Here is a 14,577-nt window from a genome sequence, read left to right on the forward strand (position 1 = left end):
GAGCAAGGGACCCCAGGATCTTCTAGGAACAAGGAGAAAAACATGGGGACGGGCTGCGTCATACTCCAGGAAGATGGGGGTTCTGGTTCCTGCCTCAACGATGACGCCTCTTGCCCCTTGCCTGCCCTGGACCCCCTTCCACACCCATCGCTTCTCCACCTCTGGAGCCTGCCTCATGCATGGTTGGGACTCCCGGGTCAAATCACAGCTCAAAACATAAAAACATAGCACCCCCAACCTCCAAGCTTTGCTGGTGAACGTGGAGTGGACGGGCGTTTGGGGGTGACCTTCCAAGGAAGCCGCCCTCGGCCCAAAGCTTCCAGCCTCGTCCATCCGAGGAGGACTCGGAAGTTGTCGAGAGCATTTGGTTGGATGAGTGATGAGTTGCCTCCTCTCCCAATTCAGGCTGACCCCCTCTGGCCGATCCCAGAAGGGGTCCCAAGACCCCAGTTGGAGAACGTTCCCTGAACCCCCGGTTGCTGGTGGCGGGATGAGAAAGGAAAGAAGAGGGAACCGCAGTGCTTGGGGTTTCAGCCCCAAGAGGAGGACTCGGGGGACTTGGAGAGGTGGCGGTGGGGGAGATTCAGAGAGGGCTCAGTTGGGGGGGGGCGGCTACTCTGTGGAAACCCCCCAGACCCTCATATTCTGAATGGCAGTATTAGGGGAGTGAGGATGCAGGGCTGGACTTGGAAAGCCAAGTTGAAGTCTTAGAAGTTGGGTGGTGAGAGATCCAGAGAGAGACAGAGACAGGGACAGACAAAGAGACATAGAGACAGAGAGACAAAGGCAGAGAGACAGGGGTAGAGAGACAGAGAGACAAAGACAGAGACAGGGACAGAGAGACAGAGACAGAAGACAGAGAGACAAAGAGACAGAGAGGGGCCGGGAGCACCCACAGAGCTAAGAGCAGAGGGAGGACAGCAGGGTGGCTGGCGAGCGAGGTGGTGGCCTGTCCCCCCAGGAGAAGACACAGAGGGGGCGTCTGTCCCCCGTCCTACACTCACGGGCAGCTGTGGGGCTGCGGTTCGTGGGGGGGTGTTGGTGGCTGTGCTGACCTAATGTGACAAGTTGAGGCTCGGAGCGAGGCAGGCAGGCAGGCGCTGGGGTGGCCCGGGCGGGCAGGCAATGACTGGGCCTCCTGACCTGCCTTGTCGCTCAGGGGTGGGGTGTGCGTGGGGGCCCTCCCAGGCCAGGCCGCCTGCCTCTGTCACCTCTCCAAGTCCCTGTGGTCTCGGCTTCTCGTAGTTTCGCAGCGAGTCCGGGACCAGCCAGGACTTGGTCATCCCTGGCCTCCGCTCCTGTCTCTCTCCTCCCCTCTGCCCTGCTGCATCTGCGGGGGTTGTGGTAAGTCACTGGCTCCCCCTTGCGTGTCCCTCTCTGACCCCCCTGTACCCCAGTTTCTTTCCCTTCTCTGCTCAGACTCACTCTTCCTCCAGCCTCTTCTGCAGCTGCTCTGACCCTCTTCAAGGCTGTGTCTGCAGGGTATGGTCCCTCCCTTCTGTGTTCAAGGTGAGGGGAGCAGAAATTGGGATGCAGGTGAAGGATGGGCAAAAGGGCAGGTCAGGAGGGCTCAGAAGGCAGGCCGGGGCTTGTGCCCCCCCCCGGAAAGGAACATCCTTCAACAGTGTCCCAGCCCCCTTCTTTCCCCCTCGTCCTGACCCCTTGGGGTGCGATGCTGAGTCTTCATCACCCCCTCTTCCCTCTGCCCTTCCAGTTGCGAGGATCCCAGGTTCCCTCCACATCGGGTGGAGAGCAGGGTTCGGGGCACTTACTGGATGGGGTGGGGGGCCTAGGTCCAGTGACTTCCAGATTCCGAGTGGCCTCCACTGAATCCCCCGGCTCCTGGCCCGATCTCCCTTGGGGTTCTTTCTGGCCCTCCTTGCTCCCCAAAGCTGCTGTGTGTGAAGCAAGTTTCCCAGTGGGGTAGGCAGCCCGCCCTGGACTCTGCCTCTTCCTTCCATGGTGACGTGCCCAGCAGGGCTCCACCCAGACTGCAGAAGTTCAATTTCTTCACCTGCAAGGTGTGTGCGTGCTCGTGCGTGCGCGTGCGTGCGCGTGTGTGCGCGTGCGTGTGTGTGTGTGTGTGTGTGTGTGTGTATGTTTGTGTGTGCATGTCAGGGGTAGTGGTGACAGCTCTGCCTGGGGGAGCCCACACAAGCTGAAACTCACCCCTCACTCTTCCCCCACTCCAACCCTCTTCCCTTGCACCCATCTGGGGTGAAGACACCCTAAGGGTGCGGATGGGGCGGGAACATCTGGAGACTCAGGCTCAGGACTTTTGATCTGCTCCCCACCTCTTCCCCCCCCCCCCCCGGGCCTCAGACCTATTAAAACAAACCCACATCCCCCACTTCCCTATTAAAGGTCATGGGTGAGAGTGGCTGTGGTCCCAGCCAAGTTGCAATTGGCTGGTTGGAAGAATGTTAGATTTTATAGGACATTCCATTCACGAAAGGCTCATGAATTTCCATTTTTACAGTTTCCTTGGGGAATCGTTGGAGCCTGTCATTTCACTGTCACCCCCTTCCGGTTCTTCAAGACTTGGAAGCTTTTAAGTGCTGGGAGGAACATTTCTTCCCTTCAGGTTGAATTTGTTGGTTTATTCCTGTATTTATTACTTTTATTAGAATAAGAAGGTTCTCCTGGCTGCAGAGAGATTAGCCAAATGGAGCACAGGTAAGAAGGAGGTGCACAGGTGAGGAGGCTCAGGTTTCCTCCATGGTGGGTAGGTTGGGGTGGAGGGAGTCCTGTGAGCACTGCCAGGAGCAACTCCCAGAACCTGGCATAACAGGGAATGATCCAGATGGCGGCGTGATCCAAAAATTTGTGAAAATTGAAGAGATATGTAAAAGAATCTTTTCCTGGGCCAGAGCAAATAGTATAGCCAGAAGGGCGTTTGCCTTGCACACAGTTGACCTGGGTTCGAGCTTTGGCATCCCACAGATTCCCTCGAGCACCGCCAGGAGTGATCCCTGAACACAGAGTCAAGAGTAACCCATGAGCACAGAGCCAGGAGTAACCCCTGAGCACACAGCCAAGAGTAACCTCTGAGCACTGCCAGGATGTCCCAACAAAACCAACCAAACAAAACAAGCCCAAGAACCTTTTTCTACTTCATTTCTGTGTGTCCCCCATATCCCCAGGGAAGACACCCCCCCACTTTTCTGATGTTCCACATCTGTAGGTGAAGAAACAGGGGCACTGGATCTCCTGCCTCCACGACATGGGGCATCAAAAGAATAGTCACATCCGTCTTCTAGCACTCTTGCATTTATTCTCAATAGTCACAAACTCATTTCCCCTCACTGACCGGGGTTTGGGGCAGGGGGCTTCAGAGGATCCAGAGATCAATAAAAACAGGGGCTGAGATGACACTGGAGGAGGCGGGGTGAGGCCCAGGACTGAGTTTTGGGCGCCCCTCGAGAGTTCAGGTCAGTTGTTCTTCATGACCGTCTGGATCCAGTCCCCGTACTTGCAAATATTGGTGTAGACTCCAGGAATTCCTTGCTGCCCACAGGGCCCCACGGAGCCCCAGGACACCAGACCTTGAAGGACGCCATTGCAGACCAAGGGGCCCCCGGAGTCTCCCTGGAAGGCAGAAGGAGAAGGTGGTGGACATTCAGAACAGGAGAAAGGCGTTTCCGGTTCCTCACCTCCATGCCCCAACCTGTCCATTCCTGGGCCTTGAAGACAGAAGCTCCAGGCGGGCCATCAGAGGAAAGAGCACAGACAGGTTCCCCAAGGTCAATGACAATGACTCACCAAAAAGGGCAAAAACATACTGTCCCTTAGGGGCCAATACCAGGGAAGGAGGGCGGGCCTCCACCAAGGGTAGTGAGTTCCCTCTAGAACAATGCCTGAGTGTTGACCAATGAAGGAAGAGAACACCCATCATCAATGACCAATCCCAAAAAAGGAAGGCAGGACTCCACCAAGGACTGGGTACTGGCTAATGAAGGAAGATAACACCCATCATCAATGACCAATTCCAGAGAAAGAGGGAAGGTCTCCAAGGGTCCCAAGTTTCCATTAGGACAATGATTGGGTATTGGCCAATGAAGGAAGAGAATGACTATTATCAATGACCAATTCCAATAAAGGAAGGTGGAACTTCACCAAGGACTGGGTACTGGCCAATGAAGGAAGAGAACACCCATCACAATGACCAGTCCTAGGGAAAGAGGGAGGGAGTCCACCAAGGGTCACACGTTCCCATTAAGACAATGATTAGATATTGGCCAATGAAGGAAGAGAATGACCATCATCAATGACCAATCCCCAAAAAGGAAGCCAGGACTCCACCAAGGACTGGGTACTGGCCAATGAGGGAAGAGAACACCCATCATCAATGGCCAATCCAGGGAAAGAGGGTGGGTCTCCACCAAGGATCCCAAGTTTCCAATGACAAAACTTCTGGCCAATAGGCGAAGACAAGTAGGTGATCCTTGGACAGAGGACAGGACTTGGTTAGAATTCTCCCATGGGCCAGTAAGTGGGGGGCAAAAAGATATCCTCCTCTTTGGCAAGGCAGCCTGAGTTAGAGCTTCAGAGAAGCCTCGAACCTCTCTTTTCCAGACTCACCTCCTTCCTCTTACTGTAGTTACCTAAACCCACAATCTGAGCTCTTCTTTCTCCCTTCTACACTCCCTCTCTTTGTGCTCAGTTCTGTTTATTTTGTTTGGGGACCACACCCGGCAGTGCTCAGAGCTGATTCCTGGCTCTGCACTCAGGGGTCACCCCCCTGGCGGGGCTTGGGGACCCATGTAGGGTGTCAGAGAGCCCTCAGGAGACTCCCTGAAATTTATGACTCTAGCTTACCTGGCAGGCATCAGCCCCTGCAACGCCTCCTGCACACACCATGTTCTCAGTGATTCTCCCAGGAAACACAGCTTGGCAGGTTTCTCTGGAGACGATGGATAAGTTGAGGCACTGGAGTCGGTCCGGGTATGGGCCTGGGGTGGGAAGTAGATGCTGCAGTGACTCCCCCATAACTCCAGAATTCCCCACATCCTTAGCTAAAAGATTCTTTTTTATTTTAACTTTGTTTTTTGGGCCACACCTGGTGGCACTCAGGGGTTACTTCTGGCTCTGCACTCGAAATCACTCCTGGCAGGCTCTGGGGAACACACTGGATGCCGGGGATCGAACCTGGGTCAGCTGCATGCAAGGCAAATGACCTCCCCGCTGTGCTATCTAAATATTTTTTGGGGGCACACCTGACAGTGCTCAGGGGCTACTCCTGGCTCTACACTCAGAAATCACTCCTGGCAGGCTCAGGGGACCATATGGGGTGACGGGAATTGAACCCAGGCCAATCCCGTGTCGGCTGCAGGCAAGGCAAATACCCTCCCTGCTGTGCTATCTAAAATATTCTTAATCCAACTCCAAGAATCAAATTTAATCCAACATCAACCCTAAAACCTCTTTCACCTCCGAGGAGCCGGAGTCATAGGACAGTGGGGAAGGCACCTGTCTTGCACACGGCCCACCCTGGTTTGACCCTCAGGACTCCCAGAGTCCCCCCCAAATGCTCCAGGAGTAATCTCTGAGTGCAGGAGTAAATTCTGAGCACTGCCAAGTATGTTTCTCTGCCCCAAATTAAAAAAATTAAATCACCTCCAACTCTCACCATGGCTGGACCCCTGCATCTAGACTCCCAGACCAGACAGACCCCTACTTTCCTGACTAAAGCCCAGTTTCCCTCTGCAAATGAGCACCAGCTTGTGCGGCATCCATGTCCCTCTGAGTGACCCCTGGGACTTGAACTGTGACCTGGAGGGTCTTCTTTAATTGTTTTCAGACTTTTGGGTCACACCCAACAGTGCTCAAGAATTGCTCCTGGCTCTGTGCTCAGGCATCACTCCTGGCAGGCTCTGGAGACACTATGGGATGCCGGAGATGGAACTCAGGTCAGCTGTGTCCAAGGCAAACGCCCCCACTTCCGCTGCGCTATCACTGCAGCCCCACCTTGTTTTCTTTCTGGTTATTTTAGATATATTGATCACTTGGATTATTACCATCATCATTATTATTATTAATTATTTTGTTTGGGGGCTATTCCCGGTTCTACACTCAGGAATCACTCCTGGCAGGGCTCAGGGGAACTCACGGGATGCTGGGGATCGAACCCCGGGGGTCAGCCGCATGCAAGGCAAACGCCCTCCCCGCTGTGCTATGACTCCAGGCCCCTCATCCCTTAACCTCGAACCCTTTACCCTCCCAAGACGCCTGATCCACCGTGCCCTCTGCCCCCCAGCTCCATCCAGCAGAAGGCTTGGTCCTTATACCCACATTCTTCCAAGCAGTTGGAGGACCGCTCCCCCTTCCCCTTCCCCTATTCCCTGGGAGTCCCCCTTACTCCAGGGCTGGTTGGTGGTGCCCCAGCCAGAGATGTGGCACTGCGTGCCAGGGGTCGCACAGTCTTTGGCCAAGGGCAGAGTTTGGACACTGCGGGTGAGGCGGGCGGGGGTCACCAGGCGCAGCAGCCGGATGTCATGGTCATAGCTTTGGGGTGCCCCCAGGTAGCGCGGGTGCGTCTGGGAGAAGCCGCTTAGCCGGATCTGCTCGGTCCAGTCCAGCCGGCTCAGGCTGTGCTCCCCAAGGCGCACCCAGTACCTGCTGGGGGGGGGGGGGGCACAGCGGCTCAGCGGGGCTCTCCAAGTCCCTCCCTCCCTCCCGTCCTGACATCCTTGGGCTCTCCAAGTCCCTCCCTCCCTCCCGTCCTGACATCCTTCCTCCCTTTCACTCCTCCCTCTTCTCCTCTGCCCCGCTGGGATTTGAACCTGGGACATCCCATGTCCAGGCCAGCTCCAGCCCGCCCCATGGCCTCCCCATGACCCCTTCCCTCTGCACCCCTGAACGTGGGCGTGGGGGGGCTTACCTGCCGGTGCAGTGGGCTGCAGTGAGCACCCACCTGCGGTCGATGAGGACACCCCCACAGCGCAGGTTGGCACCCTCGAACAGCCCCACCTGCCAGGGCTGGGAGTGGGGTTGGCATTCGGTGCCATTGAAGATCTTCTCGGTCCCTGCGTGGCTGAGTCCTGGGGCGGGGTGGGGGATATGGGGAGTTGGGGACCCCGAGAGGCATGGGGTGTGAGGCAGGGGGAGAGACACACAGGAAGAGGCACAGAAGCAGTGATGTCAAGAGACAGAGGCCGGGCAGAGACAGAGATGGAGAGACAGCTAGGGGAACAGGGAGGGACAGGCAGAGAGACAGACAGGGGCAGATACAGAGAGAGATGGAGTTAGAGAGACACATAGAGACAGAGACAGTCAGAGGCAGATCCAGAGACAGATGAGGGGACAGGGAGAGACAGATGGAGAGACAGATGACAGAGGCAGATACACAGAGTTAGAGTTGGAGAGACACACAGAGACAGAGACAGTTAGAGGCAGATACAGAGATGGAGAGACTGACAGACAGAGGGACAGAGACAGACACGGAGAGATGGAGAATCTGAGACAGTGAGAAACAAAGACAGAGAGACAGAAATGGAGAAACAGAGATAAATTAAGAGAGACAGAGATGGAGAGACAGAAAGACAGACTGGCAGAGGCAGAGATAAAGAGACAGAAAGACAGAGGGACAGAGATAGACACAGAGAGATAGAGATGGAGAATCAGAGACAGATAAAGAGACAGAGATGGAGAAACAGAGCTAAATGAAGAGAAACAGAGATGGAGAGACAGAGATGGAAAGAGACCAAGACAGAGATGGAGAGACAGAAAGACAGAGGGACAGAGACAGACACAGAGAAGATGGAGAATCAGAGACAGATGAAGAGAGTCAGAGACACAGAGACAAAGAGACAGAGATGGGAGAGACAGAGAGACACTGATGGAGAGACACAGACCGGGGAGGGAGCAGGCTGCAGATACAGAACCCAAGAAGGAACCAGCGGTCCTGGCAGGGCGTCAAGCCCTGAACTGGGGTGCGTCTTCTCTGGAGACCAGCCCAGAACTCCGTGACCCCCCTGGCTCTGAAGGAGCTTGAGGCCCTGAGCTGGATGAGGGAGAATTGAGGGGGAAGGAGACCCCACCCCACCCCCAAACCCCCAGCAACTCACCGATGATCCCCAGGAGCAAATAGAGGCTGGAACACAGGGGCCAGTTCCTGCGGGGAGGACAGAGCTAGGCAGGATCCTGGCACCCACCTCCCACCCTGGGGTGCTCCCTCCTGGCCCAGGCTCCCACCTGGCCCGCAGGCTGGACAGTTCCTCCATGGGCTGGTTCTCAGCCCTTGCGCGTGGGGCCTTGTGCCATCTGCTCTGCCGCTGCTCCCTTTCATCATCTGCTGCCCTGCCCATCCTTGCTCCCGCTGCTGCCCACCGGGACTCCCCGAAAGGGCACGCCCCCTCCGGCCTTCTCCCCACCCCAGGGCCCAGCCCGGACAGTTTCCGGGGAGAAGGAAGAGGATCAGGAGGATGAGGAAGGCAGGGGTGGGGCATGCACCTGGTCACACTCTCGGTCCTCTGACAGCGGATGTTTGTGGGTCCAGGAGCACCCAGGAAGGAGCAGGAAGGGGTCAGAGGGACTCCGGCTCCACACCCCCATCTCCATCCAAACTGGCAGAGCAGATGAGTCAGGCCCCTAGGAACCGAGTTCTAATCCCCTCTCGGTGACAGAGTGCAGGGAGGGGTGCGTGGAAGCTTAGGGGAGCCTGGAGCACTGGAGGGAGAAGGGAGGGTGATGAGGCCGGGGAGAGACAAGGAGGGTTTCCCAGCTGAGACTCCTGGCACCTGCTGAGGTCTGTTTGTTTTGTTTCCTCAAAGCCTGGCCAGGGGCCAGGAGGCTTTTGGTTTAGGACGGTGAGCTACACCCAGTGACTGAGAATTGAGGGGCTGGGCTGGTGGGCGGGGAGGCAGGACAGGGGTTCTGGACGCACCGTGGGTTTGGGTTTCGTTTCCCTCACCCAGAACTATATTTGGTCTCCTGGGCAGCAGGAGTGATGCCTGAGTGCAGAGCCTGGAGTAAACACTGAGCGTCACTGGATGTGGTCCCTGAAAAATAGGAATAAAGGAAAGGGAAAGGAGGAAGGAAGGGAGAAGGGAAGAGAGAAGGGAAGGGAAGGGAAGGGAAGGGAAGGGAAGGGAAGGGAAAGGAGGAAGGAAGGGAGAAGGGAAGAGAGAAGGGAAGGGAAGGGAAGGGAAGGGAAGGGAAGGGAAGGGAAGGGAAGAGAAGGGAAGGAAGAAGGTAAAGAAGGAAGGAAGGAAGGAAGGAAGGAAGGAAGGAAGGAAAGAAGGAAGGAAGGAAGGTAGGAAAGAAGGAAGGAAGGATGGAAGGAAGGGAGGGAGGATGGAAGGAAGAAAGGAAGGAAAGAAGGAAGGAAGGATGGATGGAAGGAAGGAAGGAAGGATGGAAAGAAGGAAGGAAGGATGGAAGGAAGGAAGGAAGGAAGGAAGGAAGGAAGGGAGGGAGGATGGAAGGAAGGAAGGAAGGTAGGAAAGAAGGAAGGAAGGATGGAAGGAAGGATGGAAGGAAGGAAAGAAGGAAGGAAGGAAAGAAGGAAGGGAGGATGGAAGGAAGGAAGGATAGAAAGAAGGAAGGAAGGATGGAAGAAAGGAAGGAAGGATGGAAGGAAGGAAAGAAGGAAGGAAGGAAAGAAGGAAGGAAGGATGGAAGGAAAGAAGGAAGGGAGGATGGAAGGAAAGAAGGAAGGGAGGATGGAAGGAAGGATAGAAAGAAGGAAGGATGGAAGGAAGGAAGGTAGGAAAGAAGGAAGGGAGGATGGAAGGAAGGAAAGAAGGAAGGATGGAAGGAAGGAAGGAAGGGAGGGAGGATGGAAAGAAGGAAGGAAGGAAAGATAAAAGGAAAGAAGGAAGGGAGGATGGAAGGAAGGAAGGAAGGGAGGATGGAAGGAAGGAAGGGAGGATGGAAGGAAGGAAGGAAAGGAAGGAAGGAAGGATGGAAGGAGGAAAAGGGAAGGAAGGAGGAAAGGAAGGAGGAAAAAGGGAAGGAAGATCGATGGAACAGAGAGAAAGAGAATGAGGGATAAAAAAAGTCTGTGCTGATTTATCTGCTTTCTCTGGGAGAGAAGGTTCCTTTACAATATCCAGGGTCCCCCAAGGTCCCCAGCAGTGATCCCTGAGCACAGAACCAGGAGTGAGCCCTGAGCACAGAACTAGGAGTAATTCCTTAGCACAGAGCTAGGAGTCAGCCTTGGATCGTGCCAGGTGGCATCTCCAGGTGTGGCCCCAAAATGGACAAACAAGGAAGTGTCCTGAGCAGACGGACAGATGGACTGGCCCTTCCTCTCCTGCCTCTTAGCACCCCCCTCTGCCTTGCCTCTTTCCCTCTCATAATCTAAAATAAAAATCATTTGCTTTGCCTTTTGTTTGCTTTGGCTTTTGATCTGGGTGAGGGAATCAAAGGGGTTTCTATGTATTAGGTGATAACCAATTTAGGTTATTTTTTGGGGGGGTGGTTACGCCTAGTGATGCTCAGGGCTGATTACTGGCAGTGCTCAGGGGACTGTAAGAGATGCTGAGATTTGAACCCAGATCAGCCTTGTGCAAGGCAAGCACACCCTTTCCACTGTTCTATTGCTCTGGGCCCTTAATTTTTTTTCTTTTGATTTTTTTGGGGGGGCCATGTCATATGGTGATGCTCATCAAGGTTTACTCCTAGCTCTGTGCTCTGGAATCACTCCTAGAGGGTCACTGGACCCTTCTGTGGTGCCAGGAGATGGCATCCCAGTTGCCTAAGTGTAAAGCAGGCTCCCTCCCACTGACTGTCCTGTCTCCCCAGAACTTCCCAGGGTGGAACGAATTAACCTGTAATAAGACCCTGATCCTTCTGGGATGTGTATTCAACACTGACAAACCCTCTGACTTTTCAGGCAAAGCTGGAAATTCAGGCTTATGGTGGAACATTTCCCGATTAAAAAAAAAAGGCTAAAAGCTTCAAAGGAAACAATAAGGTCAATGCAGAATTCTCTCTCTCTCTCTCTCTCTCTCTCTCTCTCTCTCTCTCTCTCTCTCTCTCTCTCTCTCTCTCTCACTCACTCATTCTTCGAAGCAAATTCCACTTAGCAAGAAACCCAGCGTTCAAGCCATTGGAAGCTTAGAGCACTGACATTTTTCCAGACTAACATCATCCATCATGGAGCCTGGGAATATTTCCTGCCCCCACGAGAACACCCCACGCCCATTCAGCCTTCGTCCCCGGTGGGTGGTGGCTTAACAAAATATGACAAAAACCCACACAGTGACACAGTGCTCCAAGCATTGGCAGAGACCACACATGGAGGAAAAGAATTTTCAAAACAGCCCCAAGGGTTTGCCTTGCACGCAGCTGATCCAGGACAGATGATGGTTCGAATCCCAGCATCCCATATGGTCCCCTGTGCCTGCTAGGAGCGATTTCTGAGCGCAGAGGCAGGAGTAACCCCTGAGCGCAGCCAGTTGTGACCCCCCAAAAAATAACACCCTGGGGCCGGCGAGGTGGGCTAGAGGTAAGATGTCCACCTTGCAAGCGCTAGCCAAGGAAGGACCGCAATTCGATACTCCGGCGTCCCATATGGTCCCCCCAAGCCAGAGGCAATTTCTGAGTGCTTAGCCAGGAGTAGCCCCTGAGCATCAAATGGGTGTGGCCTGAAAAACAAACTAACAAACAAAAACACCCCAAAACCCAGCCCCAAAGGAGGAAGTCAGTATAGGGCTTGCCATGCATATAGACAACCCACTTGGCCCCCCAATCCCTGGCACAGCCTGGAATAATCCCTGAGCCTCGCTAGGAGTAATTGCTGAGCACAAAGTAGGAGTCTGTCCTGAGCACTGTCAGGTGTGGTCCCTTTCCCCAAACCCAAACATTCCTGAGAGATAGTACAGCAGGGAGGGTGCTAACTTTGCACACAAGGCCCACCTGGGTTTAGGTTTTAATCCCCGGCATCCCATTACGGTCCCCTGAGCATCTCCAGGAATAATCCCGGAGAGCAGAGCCAAGAGGAACCCTTGAGCATCACTGGGTGTGGCCCCCCAAAATTAAATCCAACCCAAACATTCCCACGCTCCACTCCCTGAGTGAAATTCCTCAGTGCCTGGGTTCTGTGGTTAATGCCATAGTGACAGGAAAACTTGAGGAAGTCAGAGCAGAGATGTGGGGGCAGAGGAGGGGTCACTGGGGTTCTTGGGGGAGTCATGGGGCTTGTGATTCATTCACACAGACTTTTCCAGAAGTTCGTGACTTGGGGGGGGGAGTCAGTTTCTTCCTTTGCCCAGGATTGAATTCATGTGAGGCCAGTTCTCAACCCCCTTTGTTTGGAAACTGGAGAGGACACAGATAGATGGGCAGGGGTGCAACTGTAATCTTCCTGCCTTTCCAGAGAGCACTCTGCACTCTTTGTCACCTCTTACAAGAAGCCCTCGGTGCTCTCAATGCCCTGGGATCTCATGTTTTTCAGTATTTTCCCCCATCACCCCCATTCCTCAAGAGAACACAGCTGGGGTGGATGGCTGTCACAGGTGGGGAAACTGAGGCACACAGTCCTTGTCCTGAGTCATCTAGAACTCTGGCAGAACGAGAGTTCGAACTCAGGTCAGCTGGCTCTAGAACCAAGACTGACTCATTCTCCAAAATCGTGGAAGAGGTAAGGGAACGCCCCCTGACGTGCATGTCCCCCAGGACTCAGAGAAAGGGGATGGCTGTGTGTGTGTGTGTGGGGGGCTCATTCAGCGCGGGTGGGACGTTTCATACAGGTCACTTATGTTGTAACATGTAAAAATGGTACTTTGGGATCAGAACAGGGAAGAAATTAGCGTCTTCCCCTCTCCCTCTCATATTTGGGGAGAGTTAGTTCATCACTAACAGTGCTCATAGATCTTCCTGGCATTGTTAGGGAACCCATTCCATGCTGGGGTTCAAAACAGGTTGGCCACATACAGATGTCTTAATCCAGAAATTATCTCTCCAGCCCTCATTTAAATTAAATTACTAATTTAATTTATGAATCATTTTATTATATTATTCATTTTATTTATTTCACCGGCTCTTCATTTATTTTGGTTTTGGGGAACCACACCTGCCAGTGCTCAAGGCTGACTCCTGGCTCTGAGCTCAGAGATCACCCCTGGAAAACTTGAGGGGGCCATATGGGGTTGCCGGGGATCGAACCCAGGTTGGCCAGATGCAAGGCAAATGTCTTCATCTCTGTCCTAACTCTTCAGCATCAACATGCCTTCAACTTTTAGGTCTGTGTTTCTTGGAGGGGCCACACCCAGCAATGCTCAGAGGTTATTCGTGGTGGAGCTTCGGGTACTGTAAAAATCATCCCACACGCTGTATCCCCAACCCCAGGTAAAATAGTCTAAGGAAGAACAAAATTATCCAAACCAGGCTGAGGGTTAAACACATGTAGTCTGGCCATCTAGCCAGAAAGTCATTTTTATTGAGTCCAGAGACCACCCCAGGCAGGGGAGTAAAGACAGAGTAAGGACCAGTAGCTCAGGCTATCCCGAGCCAGTCCCACCAGATTTACATGTAAGACAATCTCTTTTGGGGTAAAACCAAGTTGTAAAACAAACAGATACAAAGGAACCAGGGATAATCTTTTTTTTTGGGGGGGGGTTGAGTAAAATAAGGTATAATCTAACAGGGAACCATATGGGATGCTAGGGACTGACCCCAAGTACAAATGCCCTCCCTCCGTGCTATTGATCCAGTCCCTGGAATTTTATTTTTGTTGTTGTTATTTTGAGGATCCATACCTTGCAATGATCTGAAATTGTTTCTGGCAGGGCTTGGGGTATGATATGGGTTTCTGGGGACCAAACATGGGTTAGTCGTGTGCAAGGCAAGGACCCTTTCTGCTGCCCTATTACTGCAGACTACAAGAAGGGATGGGCACAGGAAGGGACAGTGTGGGGACACTTTCAAGTTTTCCTCATTGGTTTCCTTCTTTCAAAAAAAGAGATTCAGGGCCCGGAGAGATAGCACAGCGGCGTTTGCCTTGCAAGCAGCCGATCCAGGACCTAAGGTGGTTGGTTTGAACCCCAGTGTCCCATAGGGTCCCCCGTGCCTGCCAGGAGCTATTTCTGAGCAGACAGCCAGGAGTAACCCCTGAGCACTGCCGGGTGTGGCCCAAAAACCAAAGAAAAAAAAAAAGAAAAAAGAGATTTAGGGGCCAGAGTGATAGCACAGCAGGGAGGGCATCTTACCTTGCATGCAGCCAACCTGAATTCAATCCTCGGCATCCCATAGGATCCCCTGAGCACAGCCAGGAGTAATCCCTGAGCACTGCAGGATATGGCCCCAAAACCAAAAAGAAGGAATTTCCAGTGTTGATTTGCAGAAATACCAGCGACATCTGGAATGTGGTTGTCTTCTCCATCTTTCCACCTTTCTCTGTTTCTGTCTCATTCCTTCCTTCATCTGCCAGAGTGCGCCCACAGTGGGGAAAATTACAACCCCAGAGTTCCCCCTCTGCATTTCAGGCGTTTCCCCACATCCCTTCCAGCAAGATTTCTCCCTGGAGATGTTCTCACCGTAGGTGAAACCAACCCACACTCATGGGCTTGGGGAGGGAACTCTGCTTGTTGCAAACCAGGGTCCCCCTGTCTAGACTCACCCTAGCTCACCCTT

General features: G+C 53.6%; 1 protein-coding gene across 1 annotated transcript; it reads right to left on the minus strand.

The window, feature by feature from the left end:
- Window positions 1–3,432: 3,432 nt before the first annotated feature.
- Window positions 3,433–7,007, minus strand: LOC126028071 (kallikrein-12-like). The gene is made up of 3 exons (XM_049787116.1): window positions 6,881–7,007; window positions 4,819–4,952; window positions 3,433–3,588 (listed from the first exon to the last, which is right to left on the minus strand). The coding sequence occupies exons 1-3, from the start codon at window positions 7,005–7,007 to the stop codon at window positions 3,433–3,435; spliced, it is 417 nt and encodes a 138-aa protein (XP_049643073.1).
- Window positions 7,008–14,577: the final 7,570 nt, after the last annotated feature.

Source organism: Suncus etruscus, chromosome 14, assembly GCF_024139225.1.
Source record: "Suncus etruscus isolate mSunEtr1 chromosome 14, mSunEtr1.pri.cur, whole genome shotgun sequence".
Lineage (NCBI taxonomy): Eukaryota > Metazoa > Chordata > Mammalia > Eulipotyphla > Soricidae > Suncus > Suncus etruscus.